At 40.7% G+C, this 15,202-nt stretch overlaps 2 protein-coding genes across 3 annotated transcripts in view; both read right to left on the reverse strand.

The window, feature by feature from the left end:
• Positions 1–5,729, reverse strand: part of LOC127436451 (mitochondrial inner membrane protease ATP23 homolog) — a 30,444-nt gene extending 24,715 nt beyond the window's left edge. Inside the window, exon 1 of the mRNA XM_051690617.1 lies at positions 5,625–5,729. Within this exon, the coding sequence (XP_051546577.1) occupies positions 5,625–5,714 (90 nt within the window). The 5' untranslated portion in view covers positions 5,715–5,729. The remainder of the gene's footprint in view (positions 1–5,624) is intronic.
• Positions 5,730–9,026: 3,297 nt separating this feature from the next.
• The window catches only part of LOC127436426 (glutamate receptor ionotropic, kainate 2-like), a 91,744-nt gene continuing 85,568 nt past the window's right edge, over positions 9,027–15,202 (reverse strand). For both annotated transcript variants that reach the window (XM_051690550.1, XM_051690549.1), the window contains 2 exons: positions 12,243–12,493; positions 9,027–9,193 (listed from right to left, as the gene is read on the reverse strand). In XM_051690550.1, coding sequence (XP_051546510.1) covers positions 9,029–9,193; positions 12,243–12,493 — 416 coding nt within the window. In that variant the 3' untranslated portion in view covers positions 9,027–9,028. The remainder of the gene's footprint in view (positions 9,194–12,242; positions 12,494–15,202) is intronic.

Raw genomic sequence — 15,202 nt, forward strand, 5'->3', positions numbered from 1 at the left:
TTTTGAAAGCAGCTTCATTTCAAATGTTTTTGTGATCAAAACTCCAGCTGATGTTTCAAACAGTGCTGATTCAGATGGAGCTGTTTTCTAGAAGTGAATCACTCAGATCTACAGTTGATAGAGCAGATCGAACAAGTTCAGTTCATGTCTTGTGATATCTGAGGAGAATCTCTCAGTCAGTTCCTCTGAATCTTCACTACAAATCTGCTCAACACACCTTCATTTGTGTGAAGAGCTCAGTGGCTCAGGAGGAAGAATGACAACACCAAGAGACAGGAGAGTGCTGGTTCAAGTCCTGGAAGATTGCTGGTTTGAGTCCCAGAAGAGCATCAAAGTCCCAGTGCAGCATCCTCTCCACAAACACCAGCTGAAAAACCTCATTGACTTTGTCTCTAAACATCATTGTTTTACACCAGAATAGGGGCTAAGTCATCATTCTCTCTTGCAGCAGCAGAACCACTGCTGGATATTGTGTCAGAGGTCTGGGGGGGGGACACCCAGATGTTTGCCCCCCCCACTCTCAGCTGATCAGACATCTGATCATCCTTTAACCATCATGCTTCTGTGACCAGGCCAGGTTTCAAACCAGGAGAACATGCTCACACCACTGAGCCACTGGCACTTCCACACAAACACTTGTTTATTTAGAGGCTTTATCTCGATTAATCACCGACAAACTGAAGAACTGACGCTAAAACAGATTTCAACAATAAGATCAGGACTCAAACCAGGAGTCTCCACACAAGCACTGCACACTCATACCACTGAGCCACTGGCACTTCCACATGGATGAGATTTTTGGGGAGATCTGTCTCAATAGTTTACAAGCCGACAAAATAAAAGCAAGTTTATTGTGTTTAAACTGGGAATCAAACCGAGATTTTCCACACAAGAGAAACTGCGCTTATACCACTGAGCCACTGATGGCTTCATGCGCTCAGCTTCACGTCAGTGACTCAGTGGTATAAGCACTTTGTACTGAGTTTGAATCGTGAATTAAGCAAGAATTTATGGACTCTGTGCAGAAGTATAGCTCTTACTACTACTGAGACGCTGTATGCTGGGATGTTTAGTGGTTTGTCCAATCATCTTCAGACTGAAGACATAAAGATCAAAAGCTCTTGAAAGTGCTTCAGTGATATCAGTGTGTTCTGTGTTTGTCTGGAGAACTTTGTTTTGTATCTGTCTGCTCATGGAAACACCTGACCGAGTCTGTTTCAGCTTGTAAGGGATTCATTGAGACAAATCCACACTGAAGCAGTGTTTGTCCGTGAGTAGATTCAGATGTAAAATAAAGTGTGTCTAGTTATTGCACAGAGACATCACTGGTATCACTGAATCCCAGTCAAGAAAATGTGATCTTTATGTCTTCAGTTTGAAGATGATTGAGACAAAACCACTAAAAATTAAAGCATACGGTGTCTCAGTGGTAGTAAGAGCTGTGCTTGTGCGCAGAATATCAGAAAGTTCTGCTTTATTTCTTTGGTTTGTAAATGATTGGAGTACAAAGCACCCATACCACAGAGTCACTGATGTGAAACTGAGTGCATGAAGCTGCCAGTGGCTCTGTGATATAGAGCATCAGTGTGTCTTGTGCCAAATAGCCTTGGTTCAGTTCCCAGTCTAGACATGTTAAATTTGCTTTAGTATCTTGTTGGCTTGGTAAACTATCGATTCAAATCTCCTCAAAACTCTCTGTGAAGATCTGAAAGCACCAGTGGCTCAGTGGTATGAGTGTGCAGTGCTTGTGTGGAGAATCCTGGTTTGAGTCCTGATCTTATTGTTGAAATCTGTTTTAGCGTCAGTTCTTCAGTTTGTCAGTGATTAATCGAGATAAAGCCTCTAAATAAACAAGTGTTTGTGTGGAAGTGCCAGTGGCTCAGTGGTGTGAGCATGTTCTCCTGGTGTGGAGGATCCTGGTTTGAAACCTGGCCTGGTCACAGAAGCATGATGGTTAAAGGATGATCAGATGTCTGATCAGCTGAGAGTGGGGGGGGGCAAACATCTGGGTGTCCCCCCCCCAGACCTCTGACACAATATCCAGCAGTGGTTCTGCTGCAAGAGAGAATGAGGACTTAACACCATTATTCTGGTGTAAAACTAAGTCATGAGGTTTTTCAGCTGGTGTTTGTGGAGAGGATGCTGCACTGGGACTTTGATGCTCTTCTGGGACTCAAACCAGCAATCTTCCAGGACTTGAACCAGCACTCTTCCATCTCTTGGTGTTGTCATTCTTCCTCCTGAGCCACTGAGCTCTTCACATGAATGAAGGTGTGTTGAGCAGATTTGTAGTGAAGATTCAGAGGAACTAACTGAGAGACTCTCCTCAGATATCACAAGATGTGAACTGAACTCATGTGTTTCAGCTCCACCATCATGAAGTAGTTCGATCTGCTCTATCAGCTGTAGATCTCTACTGATCACATGATGCTGTCAGTGATTTAATACTACAAAACACCTCCATCTGAAGGGTTTTTCTCCTGACTCACAATCAACACACCTGGACTGATAAATTATTAGATGATAATATATAATCTGCTCTGATAAAACAGACACATTTAAAAGTGCAATTTTGCTACTTTAGGAGATAAACAAACAGAATTTAAAGCTTTAGAAGAAAAAGTTAAAGGTCCCCGTATAAGTCAGGCATTTGAGGTATCGTTTGAAAGCTTAGAATCTGAACTTTTCGTAGATACCCATCACTTCTACATTTATATTACATAAAATAACAAAATAAGACCAGAAATCATCTGCGTCGCAAATAAGCGCCACCTAGAGGTAATGTTTTAGAAATATTAATATGAATAAAGTCTTTAAAATAGCACTTAAATAGACAAAGTCACATATCAAATGAAAGCTAACGTGTATCGTCGCAAAGGGGAGAATCTCAGCTTTCTAATGACACCAAGATTGAGCTTGTAGTCCACTCAGAGGCCGAAATATTCGATGAAACAATGAGGGTGATGCTTGAACTGAAAATTAGACTGAATGTCTATGGACGAGCACATCTGTGAGGGCTGAACCGATACTAAATCCAGCAATGTAAAACACTGTACTTAAATAGGACTTGAGTTTTGAAAGAAGCAAATTTTTAGCAGTAGTTCGATAATAGTGCTGACCCAGAGGGTCAGAGCACCAGAGAAGGGCGTCAACCTCATTAGCATAACGGTGGAACTTTGGACTAATCAGCTTCTCACTGAAATGAACAGACTCCGCCTCTTTCTGCCACTCCACCGCTGGATAGACGTACCACACCAGACGGTTGATTGACACGACAAACTCTTGTGCTGTCTCAGTGTGGACAAGGGCCGCTCCAAAAACACATCATACACGAGACAGACAGATGTGCTGGATAAAATATTAAAATATACCAGTTAGTTTTCTAGTAATATAAAAGTTTTAATTAACCATAAGTTAATAATAACAATGTGTATATATCTTAACATATAAAAGTAATAGTGGTCGACCGATAAATGGCCGAGACTGATAAATTGGCTGATATTTTGTATTTTTAAATTATTAGCATACATTTTCCCAGTTGGCTAATTAGCGCGACGGCGCTGAGAATCATCTGTTTGCATGTGTTGGAGACGTCTGAGGCATGTTAACTACCAATCACAGTTCGTTTTCGTGTTACGCACCATCATCTCACAATAATAGACTGGCGTGCCGCATGTTATCTAAAACAGAAAAAAAGTGTAATATGTCGAATTATATATATACATATATATATATATATATATATATATATACTGTATTTTTTACAGTTTCATTCAGCTTTCTAAAATCTACAAATAATTTAAATCGAATTAAAAAGTCCAATAACATTTTCTTCATGTTTATGCACCTAACATTACTCGAATAGTGGGTAGAAAAAAAAAAACATACGCTGTCAGCTTGTATGTATGCATACATTTATGATGTAGAAAATGCAGCAACATTTATTTATTTTACATTTTAATTCAAATAAAATTGTAGTCAAAAATTAAACAAATAAAAAAAGGATAATTTTACTTATTGACATTTACATTTTACTTCATTTTTGATTCAATGCAGTTACACTAAATTACTCTCACACAAACACACACTCATGCACACACACACTCATACACACTCACAGACACACTCACGCACACACACACTCATACACACCCACGCACACAGACAGACACATTCACACTCACAGACACACTCACTCACACAGACGGACACTCACTCACACACACACAGACAGACGGACACTCACTCACAGAGACACACACAGACACACACACAGACGGACACACACACACAGACGGACACACACACACACAGACGGACGGACACTCTCACCCACACACACACAGACAGACGGACACACTCACACAGACACTAACACAGCCAGACACACTTTAATCTGTTTTCAGTGTCTGTGTGTGAACGGATCCGTTTCACCGGCGCTCGCGGTTCAATACTACTCTGTGTGTGTGTGTGTGTGTGTGTGTGTGTGTGTGTGTGTGTGTGTGTGTGTGTGTTACGGCCGGTCATGTGACAACATTCATGTCATGTGACGCAACATCAGCTGACCACGTGCAACGTGTCTTGTGCATTTACCTACTAATAAATTGAAAAAAAAAAAAAGTTGTACTACTTTGCTTGCATTATTTAACTTTTATATTGTAATAATTGATTTTAAATAAAAAATAAATAAAAAAAAGTGACGGGGAAAGAAAAAAAATCAATGCAGATTTTGGTTGATTATCTTTTGGATCAGCAACAGAAAATGCACACTTCTTGTTTAAAATAACTTTCATTTATTTTTCTTAACTGTAATAGTCAACTTTTGTATGATACGTCATATAAATAAAAAAAAAAGTAAATAAAATAGAAAAGTATATTTTCGAATGATCCACCGATTTTGTCCAGTAAATAATTACTTAACTAACTAAATTGTTCAGTTTATAAGCAGCACCCTGCAAGGTGGAAAGTCTTATCCCAATTGCCTTCTTTTTATTTTATTTTTTAAACTGAGCATAAGGTGGAAAACGAGTTTTAGTTGATTTTGTGTGTGTGTGTGTGTGTGTGTGTCTTCAGTTAAACAGAGATAAAACATTTTTTAAAAAATCGGTCAGCCCGCGATATCACATGACACATGTTGCTTTTCTCAGCGCTAGTCAAAATGGACCAATCGCTGACACTTATGACTCGTAAAGGATTTGTTTCTGTTATTATATTATAGAGATTGCTGGTGCGGATTTCTATTTGTATGTCAGATATCCTTCCTTAAAATTATTGAACTGAAACGCTTAGAAGTTTTAGTGGACAAATGTCTCCAATAAGACTAAAACATCTTGAGGTCTGAGTGCGGATCAATGGATGATTCAACTTTGAGCCCTCATGTGCCCCCTGGAATGACAAGTTTATGTCTAATAGAACGCAACAGTCTGGTTCCTGAAGTAAAAATCCCATTCATTTATCCCATAGACGAATTGATTTTCAATGATAACTTATAAAACTTTATAGACAGACCTACCATGATCTCCGAAATTGTTCATCGATGGTATATGCATTCGTTGAAGCCATACGTCTGTGTTATCTCAACTTCATTGTTTAAAAATCGTGTTTATAGTAAACAACTACATTACCCATGATACAGCACAGAAATATCCACCAATCAGAGAGCCACGTTCATCGAAACCCGCGAAACGTGTCTCGGAGCGACCGCTCACTCCCATGATGCACTGTGAATGATGTAATCCAGTCAGTCTCCCTTCACCCTTAAACTACTTATATATTTGTACATATGGGGATATTTTGTAATAAACGTAAAATATATTGTTTCTATACTTATAATCAACAACCTAAAATCAATTGTTTTATTTTATTTCTTTTTTTAATCATTAGCTTTATATATTCGGACCATCGTTTTTTTTTTTTAATTTAATGACATCATTCGCAATGCATGATGGGATTGTAGTCTGTGCCCTCATGTAAGTACACATCCTTGTATCTTTGTCTTTATGTCCAATTTTCAAATACTTTTTTGCCTCAAAACAAAGTTTGTGATGTTGTGATTCACCTCAGAGGTGGTTGGTTTGGTTCAGGGCGCACAACCCTTTTATGAAGGATTTTATTAAAAGTCTATGGAAGAGGGGCATGGGTATCTCAGCGAGTAAAGACGCTGAATACCGCAGCGGAGTCACGAGTTCGAATCCAGGGTGTGCTGAGTGACTCCAGCCAGGTCTCCTCCTAAGCAACCAAACTGGCCTGGTTGCTAGGGAGGGTAGGGTTACATGGGGTAACCTCCTCGTGGTCGCTGTAATGTGGTTCTCGCTCTCAGTGGAGCGCGTGGTGAGTTGTGCGTGGATGCCGCGGAGAATAGCGTGAAGCTTCCACACGAGCTACGTCTCCGCGATAACGCGCTCAACAAGCCACGTGATAAAATGCGCAGATTGATGGTCATATAGAGACACTTTACAGCATGTAAACAATTCCTCATGGGGAAAACGAAGTTCCGCCATACATTGCTCTCTCACTGAACATTGAGTTTCACTCCGAAATACGTCACATTACTGAAGTAAAATGTGTTGTGAACACGTTTTCATGTTGACTTTAAGTAACAGAAACGGTCCAGTTGATGTAGAATATCTAATATGCGACCAAAGCATTTATACACTGCCATAAACAACCATAAACACTAAACAACTTGCACACTCATTCAAACATGAAATATAATATAACACTGCAAGTTGTACACAGTATAATCTCTCTTTATTACAAGTTGAGCTTTGAACAGTTCTCCACCCGATGCTGTTTGATCGTGCTTCTTTTCCAGAAGTCCCTGTATATTAAACACGGTTTGGATTTTGCGTTTGCTTGGTACATTATTATACAGGAGCATCCCACCCTCAGATAGAACACAAAGATTAGCACACAGAAACAGAAAATATGCTTGTAAAAACAATATAAAGATGATTTCTAGAGATGTTTGATAAATCTTGGGCATCTAATGCGCGGTACTGTCTGACTGCCTGTTTAACCAACATTAGCTCGAGACACACCAATATAAAGATTTACTACAAAATTTGTCTGTACAAATACAGCTTTTTTTTCTAGTTATAAATCTCCGTTGAATGACAAAGAAAGTTGAGTTGGCTGTGAGAGACTGAATGGCCGCTAGTAGAAAGGCTTTCTAGAAAAGTTGAAGTTTATCTAAATGACAGAACTTTGGCTTGAGTTGTTGATAATGACATAAAATGTTCATATCGGCCGCAACATGAAAATTCACACAGTTTAAACTAACAACATACAACTGAGGAACATTATTTCATGTTTTCTATTGCTGCCTTCAAGTCAACAGTCATGTCGGAATTATTACAGTAAATGTACGAGATGAGCACCTATGAATGTCACCGCAATGTCGTAATTACTAGTAACTCAATAATAATCCACTATAAGTTACAAATTACTTTTCTTAATTTTTTTTATCAGATTCCTTTACTGATTACTAAGTTGAAAAAGTAATCACACGACCAATTATTTTACTTACTTTCGTTACTTTCCAAAACAATTTTGCGGAGTTGTTTTTACCGCTCAAATTCAAAATGCTCAACAAAATAAATAAAATAATAGCTATATTTTCACCTTGTTCATCTTTGTTTTCCCTTCAGCAGTCACAGAAACATGAACATGTGAACACATTTCAAGTTTTAAATGTATTTTACAAAAATATTATTTTAGAAATATGTGTAACCTACAAATTATTCAAATAATTTAAATTGTGATACACTAATTTTATTTTATTTTTTTCCCTCCCCTTTTCTCCCCAATTTGGAATTCCCAATGCGCTCTAAGTCCTCGTGGTGGCATAGTGACTCAATCCGGGTGGCGGAGGACGGATCTCAGTTGCCTCCGCGTCTGAGACCGTCAAACCGCGCATCTTATCACGTAGCTTGTTGAGCACGTTACCGTGGAGACGTAGCGCGTGTGGAGGCTTCACGCTATTCTCCGCGGCATCCACGCACAACTCACCACACGCCCCCACCGAGAGCGAAAACCACATTATAGCAACCACGAGGAGGTTACCCCATGTGACTCTACCCTCCCTAGCAACCGGGCCAATTTGGTTGCTTAGGAGACCTGGCTGGAGTCACTCAGCACACCCTGGATTCGAACTCGTGACTCCAGGTGTGATAGTCTGCGTCAATACTCGCTGAGATACCCAGACCCCGGTTACTTTTTGACTTTAAAGTAATTCAATTACAGTAACTACTTACTTAGTCATTATAACACACCCAACACTGGTAATTACTTATTATACTTGGGGTTTTATTTAATTTAATTTAATTTTGTGTGTGTGTGTGTGTGGGGGGGGGGGTCAATTAAAAATATCTTTGCAATATCAAATTCTTATTGGTCATAATTACATAATAATTGATCATATATATTATTTCACCTTTTTTTCAGAAATTGTTTTATTACCAAATTCATGTTGCAGAACTACACTACCCACAATCCTGAGGAGAGATCAACCAATCAGAGAAGTCGCTGTTACCATGGAAATCGCTGAAAATGAATGGGAAAAATAGTATGAGTTTACCAGGAGAACTTGAAGACAGCAATACAGACAGAATATGATCATTTCTCTTGAATGATGTTAGCTTTAAAAAACATTTCAAACATTTACTTCCTGTATTACAGAACAATGCATCCTACATGTCTTTGACCAAAAAAACTGAGCAGTAACGTAACATGAAAACATGACTTGTTGTGTGATGTTTCATCATGTTGAACGTACAGCAGGTCAGAGAGACAAATGTTTCATGTGTGCGTGTGAAATTCGCTGCACACATCTCTGTTGTTTGGGACTCAAGAAATCAGCCAATAAACTGCTGCTGCTCTGTGACAGATGTGTTTCTGACTCGCTCGCATATCCGGATTTCCACAGGAAACATGTTTGTGTCCGTCGTTTGGACGAGCATTACAGGAGTCCAGCGGGATTTCGAGGCATTATTGTCCTGGCCTCTCTAGCGCCGCCCTAGTGGGCGTTTTATGCCATCGTCTCTTTTCCCGGGAGTCTCCTGTCGTTAAAGGTATGCATGTTAATCACCTCCTCTGTTTTGACAATGGCGGGCGGCTGCGGTTTCTGTTTCCGTCGCCGTTGGCATTTTAAAGACACTCGGAGCTCCTCAACCATCGCGCTGCAGAATGAACGCTACAGGAAATACAAAATTATATTGCTTAAAGTCCAAGTGATATTCAACACAGTCATCAAAATGTGATATGATCATATTTCTATGAAATGTTCAAATGGATTCAGACTTTGTGTTTACTCAGTGTGATTTTTACTGCTTAAAATGAGCTAATGCAACACAATTCTTTAGCATTTGGTCTTTACTTACAGTTGAAGTCAGACATTTACATACACTTATGTTGAAGTCATTAAAACAAATTTTTTAACAACTCCACAGATTTAATATTAGCAAACTATAGTTTTGGCGAGATCTACTTTGTGCATGACACGAGTAATTTATCCGACAATTGTTTACAGACAGATTGTTTCACTTTTAATTGACTATATCACAATTCCAGTGGGTCAGAAGTTTACATACACTAAGTTAACTGTGCCTTTAAGCAGCTTGGAAAATTCCAGAAAATGATGTCAAGCCTTTAGGCAATTAGCCAGTTAGCTTCTGATAGGAGGTGTACTGAATTGGAGGTGTACCTGTGGATGTATTTTAAGGCCTACCTTCAAACTCAGTGTCTCTTTGCTTGACATCATGGGAAAATCAAAAGAAATCAGACAAGACCTCAGAAAAACAATTGTGGACCTCCACAAGTCTGGTTCATCCTTGGGAGCAATTTCCAAACACCTGAAGGTACCACGTTCATCTGTACAAACAATAGTACGCAAGTATAAACACCATGGGACCACACAGCCATCATACCGCTCAGGAAGGAGACGCAATCTGTCTCCTAGAGATGAACGTAGTTTGGTGTGAAAAGTGCAAATCAATCCCAGAACAACAGTAAAGGACCTTGTGAATATGCTGGAGGAAACAGGTAAACAAGTATCTATATCCACAGTAAAACGAGTCCTATATCGGCATAACCTGAAAGGGTGAGGCTTGCAAGCTGAAGAACACCATCCCAACCGTGAAGCATGGGGGTGGCAGCATCATGTTGTGGGGGTGCTTTGCTGCAGGAGGGACTGGTGCACTTCACAAAATAGATGGCATCATGAGGACGGAATATTATGTGGATATATTGAAGCAACATCTCAAGACATCAGACAGGAAGTTAAAGCTCAGTCGCAAATGGGTTTTCCAAATGGACAATGACCCCAAGCATACCTCCAAAGTTGTGTCAAAATGGCTTAAGGACAACAAAGTCAGGTATTGTAGTGTCCATCACAAAGCCCTGACCTCAATCCGAGGAGGCCTACAAACCTGACTCAGTTACACCAGTTCTGTCTGGAGGAATGGGACAAAATTCCAGCAACTTATTGTGAGAAGCTTGTGGAAGGATCCCCAAAACATTTGACCCAAGTTAAACAATTTAAAGGCAATGCTACCAAATACTAACAAAGTGTATGTAAACTTCTGACCCACTGGGAATGTGATGAAAGAAATAAAAGCTGAAATAAATCATTCTCTCTACTATTATTCTGACATTTCAAAATTTTTTTTTTTTTCTTTTTCTCCCAATTTGGAATGCCCAATTCTCTTTTTTTAAGTCCTCGTGGTTGCATAGTGATTCACCTCGGTGGCGGAGGACAAATCTCAGTTGCCTCCGTGTCTGAGACTGTCAACCCGCGCATCTTATCACGTGGCTTGTTGAGCGCGTTGCCATGGAGACATAACGCGTGTGGAGGCTTCACGCCATCAACCGCGGCAACCATGCTCAACTCACCATGCGCCCCACCGAGAACGAACCACATTATAGTGACCACGAGGAGGTTACTATACCCTCCCTAGCAACTGGGCCAATTTGGTTGCTTAGGAGACCTGGCTGGAGTCATTCAGCACGCCCTGGATTTGAACTCGCGAACTAGCGAACTCCAGGGGTGGTAGCCAGCGTACCCAGGCCCCAACATTTCACATTCTTAAAATAAAATAGTGATCCTAACTGACCTAAGACAGGGAATGTTTTCTACGATTAAATGTAAAAAACTGAGTTTAAATGTATTTGCCGTTATTTTAAGTGTTATTTTATTCTACGCAAATGAAACAAGTAGGAGACTTGTTAGTTTTTAATGTTCTGTCATGTTGAATTTTTTTGGAGGTAATCATTGTGGAGAAGAGTGGAGCTAATGGTTAGGTTGAAGTTGTGTACGGTACATTACTACTGAAGAATCAGTGTGTATTGCTTTAATGATGAAGCAAATACTGCGGATCATCATTATAATGACTGATTGAGGATCTGTAAACTCTCAGCAGCACCATTCTTGCTATACAGTACAAAAAGATTGATTTATAATATGCTAATGTGTTTGTTGCTAGATAGCAATAAGCTGCAAGGCTCAATAGAGTTATTTGAACAAACCAAATTTAAGTTGGGTTAACTCAAATACTTTGTGTATAGCGAAAACCTAAATGAATTGAGTAGAGCCACATTTTAATTTCATATCGAAGAACCTCATTTCCATTGTGGGAACCAAATTCCACAAATTTAATTTAATTAAATTAAACCAACAATTTTTTTCTACAGTCTAGTAACATTTATGCTTATAACAATGCGAATAGCAAATTATTATAACAAAAGGGAAAACAAGTTTATTTTTCGTAGCCCGCATTGGCAAATAAACACCACCAAATCTGGTCAGATTTCCCTGAAAACAAGACTTAATATCATATGTCATTTATTCTTGTTTTAAGCATGTTTAGATATTTTTTACCCACAAATAAGACAAAATACACAGTAAGAATTATTATTATTTTTTTTTTTTTGCAGTGTTTCCTGACAAATCAGCAAGTTATGTTGTATATGAAATATTTAATAGCACAGAAAAACTAGAAAAATATGTTAATTTCTGACGTTATTAATTTTCATGCGTTCTCCAGGCCTGGAAAGAACAATTAAAAAAAACACTGATATTTCCAGGCTTTTCATGACCATGGAAATACAAATAAAAGTGGAATTGAACACCATTAAACGAACATTAAAGAATTGGTGGTATTACGATATCTAACACGATATAGTAACAGCTATGGCATGAAACTCCAGTGACTGTGTATATGATATGTTTGTGTGTCGACTGGTACCTTCTCTATCTGAGCGTTCTGTTTGGATTTGTACAGCACCTCCCCGACAGCGACGAACACGGACAGCACCAGACCGGCGGCGAGAACGATGAAGATCCCTCCGATGTTCTGCACGCCGAGCGCGCTGGCCTCTTTACTCTCCTCCTCCGGACAGCCGTTTCCTCTCCACCACTTCTCCTTCATCATGTGCAGCTTCCCCTCCTCCTGGAGCTGCAGGATGGCGATGGTGATCTTGTCTCGGTACGGAGAGCCTGCGGGAGGGAGACCAGATTACAACAACAGGAGGTGAAAGACATGATGGGGGATCCGCAGGACTGCAGCACAATTACAACTCAATCATTCACATGGAAACTGTGTTTTCCAGGAGTATTCGAACGAGCATTTTCACCCTTCTGATGGTATATTCGATATCCGTCTTGATATTTACTGTATGTATTTGCACAGAAATGGCTTAAATGGTAGATTGAAAATGGTTAATGTAGGAAGTCCAACAGAGTAAAAATCTAATGAAAAAATTAGATGTTTTACACAGTTTTTCACAAAAGGAACACCAGGAAGAATTCCTGGTTCCTGGTGTTTTTTCAACTCACGGCACTTTCATACGGAGCCCCTTAGAGGACATGGCAGGATTTTTTTTTACTGAAATAGTTTTGCGTGCCCTTGCAATAAAATTTACCCTGGTTTTACTATAATAAGAACCATATTTTAACCTTGATATTCGTTGTGAAACCATGGTAATAATATCCTCCTGAGACTCGAGCGTGACTGCTGTGTGCATTTTCCATTTCCCTTTTTGATTTGTAACTAGTAGCACCTAAAAAACAGCTAATAATAGTTTTCCGAAAAATGTACGTCCACATGTGGACAGCGTGACTTAGTTGTGCAATTATAAGTAATACCAAGCTATAGAAAGTCAAGATTTTTTTTATTTTTATCAAATTGTTAATTATGTGTTCAGGAGTGTTGGTTATTCATGTTTTTGAGATGTTATAAACATTTCAGCTGATTTTCTATAAAGCTGAGTAATTGATTCTGATTCAAAGTAATGTCCAGCATCATCCAATCACTGCCAACCATGTTAAAATAAAATGATACATTATAAATTCTGAATCTATGTACTGATTATCATTGTCCCATGTCTGTCAAACATGTTGAGTGATCCAAACATCATCTGCAGCCTGAAACTGAACATTTGATCAGATTTTAAGAGTGAATGCACTTAACTGCATAGAGAGTTATAGGATGCTCCCTTGCTCCCTATTTAGTGAATGACTTAACCTTCAGTGTGCTGTCTGTCTGCACTGGTCTCAGAACAGTTTGAAATGCACCTTATTTTCATCCTAACTCCATATAAAGCTCCATTGTGGCAAGCAGGGCGGGGCCGAGAGCCGTGGGAACGGAGCGAGGCTGCTGGCGCGATTGCTAATGAGCATCACCTGCGTGCCGCACCGGCTTCGTGTCTCACGGAGGAGCTCCGGGAGGATAAAAGGAGTAGTGATGATAGTGAAGGACGAGAGAGGACCAGGCCTGGACTATTTACGTTGTGTTTTGTTTATGTAGCAGTCGTCCATGAGGGGCTGCCGCTTTACTTTCGTTTTGTGTTTATTTTATAATTAAAGTATGTTTGAACGTTCGCCGGTTCCCGCCTCCTTCTTCCCTGAACTACTAACCTTGTTACACTGGTGCCAAAACCTGGGACGGAAGGAGGGACACGCTGTTGGAGAGCACTCGCTGCTGAGGAGGTCAGGCAGCACGAAGGAGCGGCGACCGTCAGTGGCTGCCCTAGGTGGTGGTGCTGGAGCGATTGAATGACAGGTAGGATGGAGAGATCGCTGCCGTGCTCCTGGGTCGAGGAGGGGCGGCTGCCGTCCATGAGAGGACGGAGGGGTTGCCGCCGTTCGCCGGAGACCAGACCTGCTGCCATACACCATGATTTGGGAGGAGCAGGCAGACCGATGGAACGGGGAGCTCACTGCCGGGTGCCGTAACGGAGGAGCCATCGCCGGCTGCCAGGAGGCGGAGTATCGAGCCGTCCACCGAGGAGCGTCCAGTACCATCGCATGGCACCGCGAGTGAGGGCCTCTCAGCTGGTGGTGGACCGAGCAGCAGTGTGTCCGGGAAACGAACCAAGACTTATTTTTTCTCTCCCCTCGGTCTCTTCTTTTCTCTCACCTCATCTGTCCTTATCCCCAGGTTCTGCAGCCGCTGTGACAGGCCCCCTGGGGGAGTAGAGCGCAGTCTCGAGGGTACCCTCCGGCCTGCGAGGGGCGATGGGGGTATGTGGCAAGCAGGGCGGGGCCGAGAGCCATGGGAACGGAGTGAGGCCACTGGCACGATTGCTTATGAGCATCACCTGCGTGCCACACCAGCCTCGTGTCTCACGGAGGAGCTTCGGGAGGATAAAAGGAGGAGTGACGATAGTGAAGGACAAGAGAGGATCAGGCCTGGACTATTTACGTTGTGTTTTGTTTATGCGGCAGTCATCCATGAGGGGCTGCCGCTTTACTTTCGTTTTGTGTTTATTTTATAATTATATGTTTATGTTTTGGTTGAAGGTTCAGAGTTTTGTATGTGTGATGTTTTGGGCACTCAAATTTTACTTTGCCCCAGATTCTGTATTTTGGGGCGGTCATCAATATGGGGATAAACACATAAAAAAATTGGGTTCTGACTAGTGTTATTGTAAGGGGATGGAAGTTGGATTGAGCGCCCTCATTTCCGGAGTGGTGTGCGGAGATGGGGAGGGTGGCAGCTTTCGAGGAGGTGTCATATAGAAGGCTGGAGTTTTGGGATTTGTTTGATAGAAAATGGGGCAATTATTTAGAGTTTTTGGGGGACTCTTGGGGAGGGGCTGTGGAGAGAGAAGATTAGTTTTAATTATGTATGATTATATTATTTGTGTGTGTGTGTGTGTGTGTGTGTGTATTATATGTGACCACAAGGGTGTTCGTTGGGGGTCA

This window comes from Myxocyprinus asiaticus, chromosome 47 (assembly GCF_019703515.2).
Source record: "Myxocyprinus asiaticus isolate MX2 ecotype Aquarium Trade chromosome 47, UBuf_Myxa_2, whole genome shotgun sequence".
In the NCBI taxonomy this organism is placed as follows: Eukaryota; Metazoa; Chordata; class Actinopteri; order Cypriniformes; family Catostomidae; genus Myxocyprinus; species Myxocyprinus asiaticus.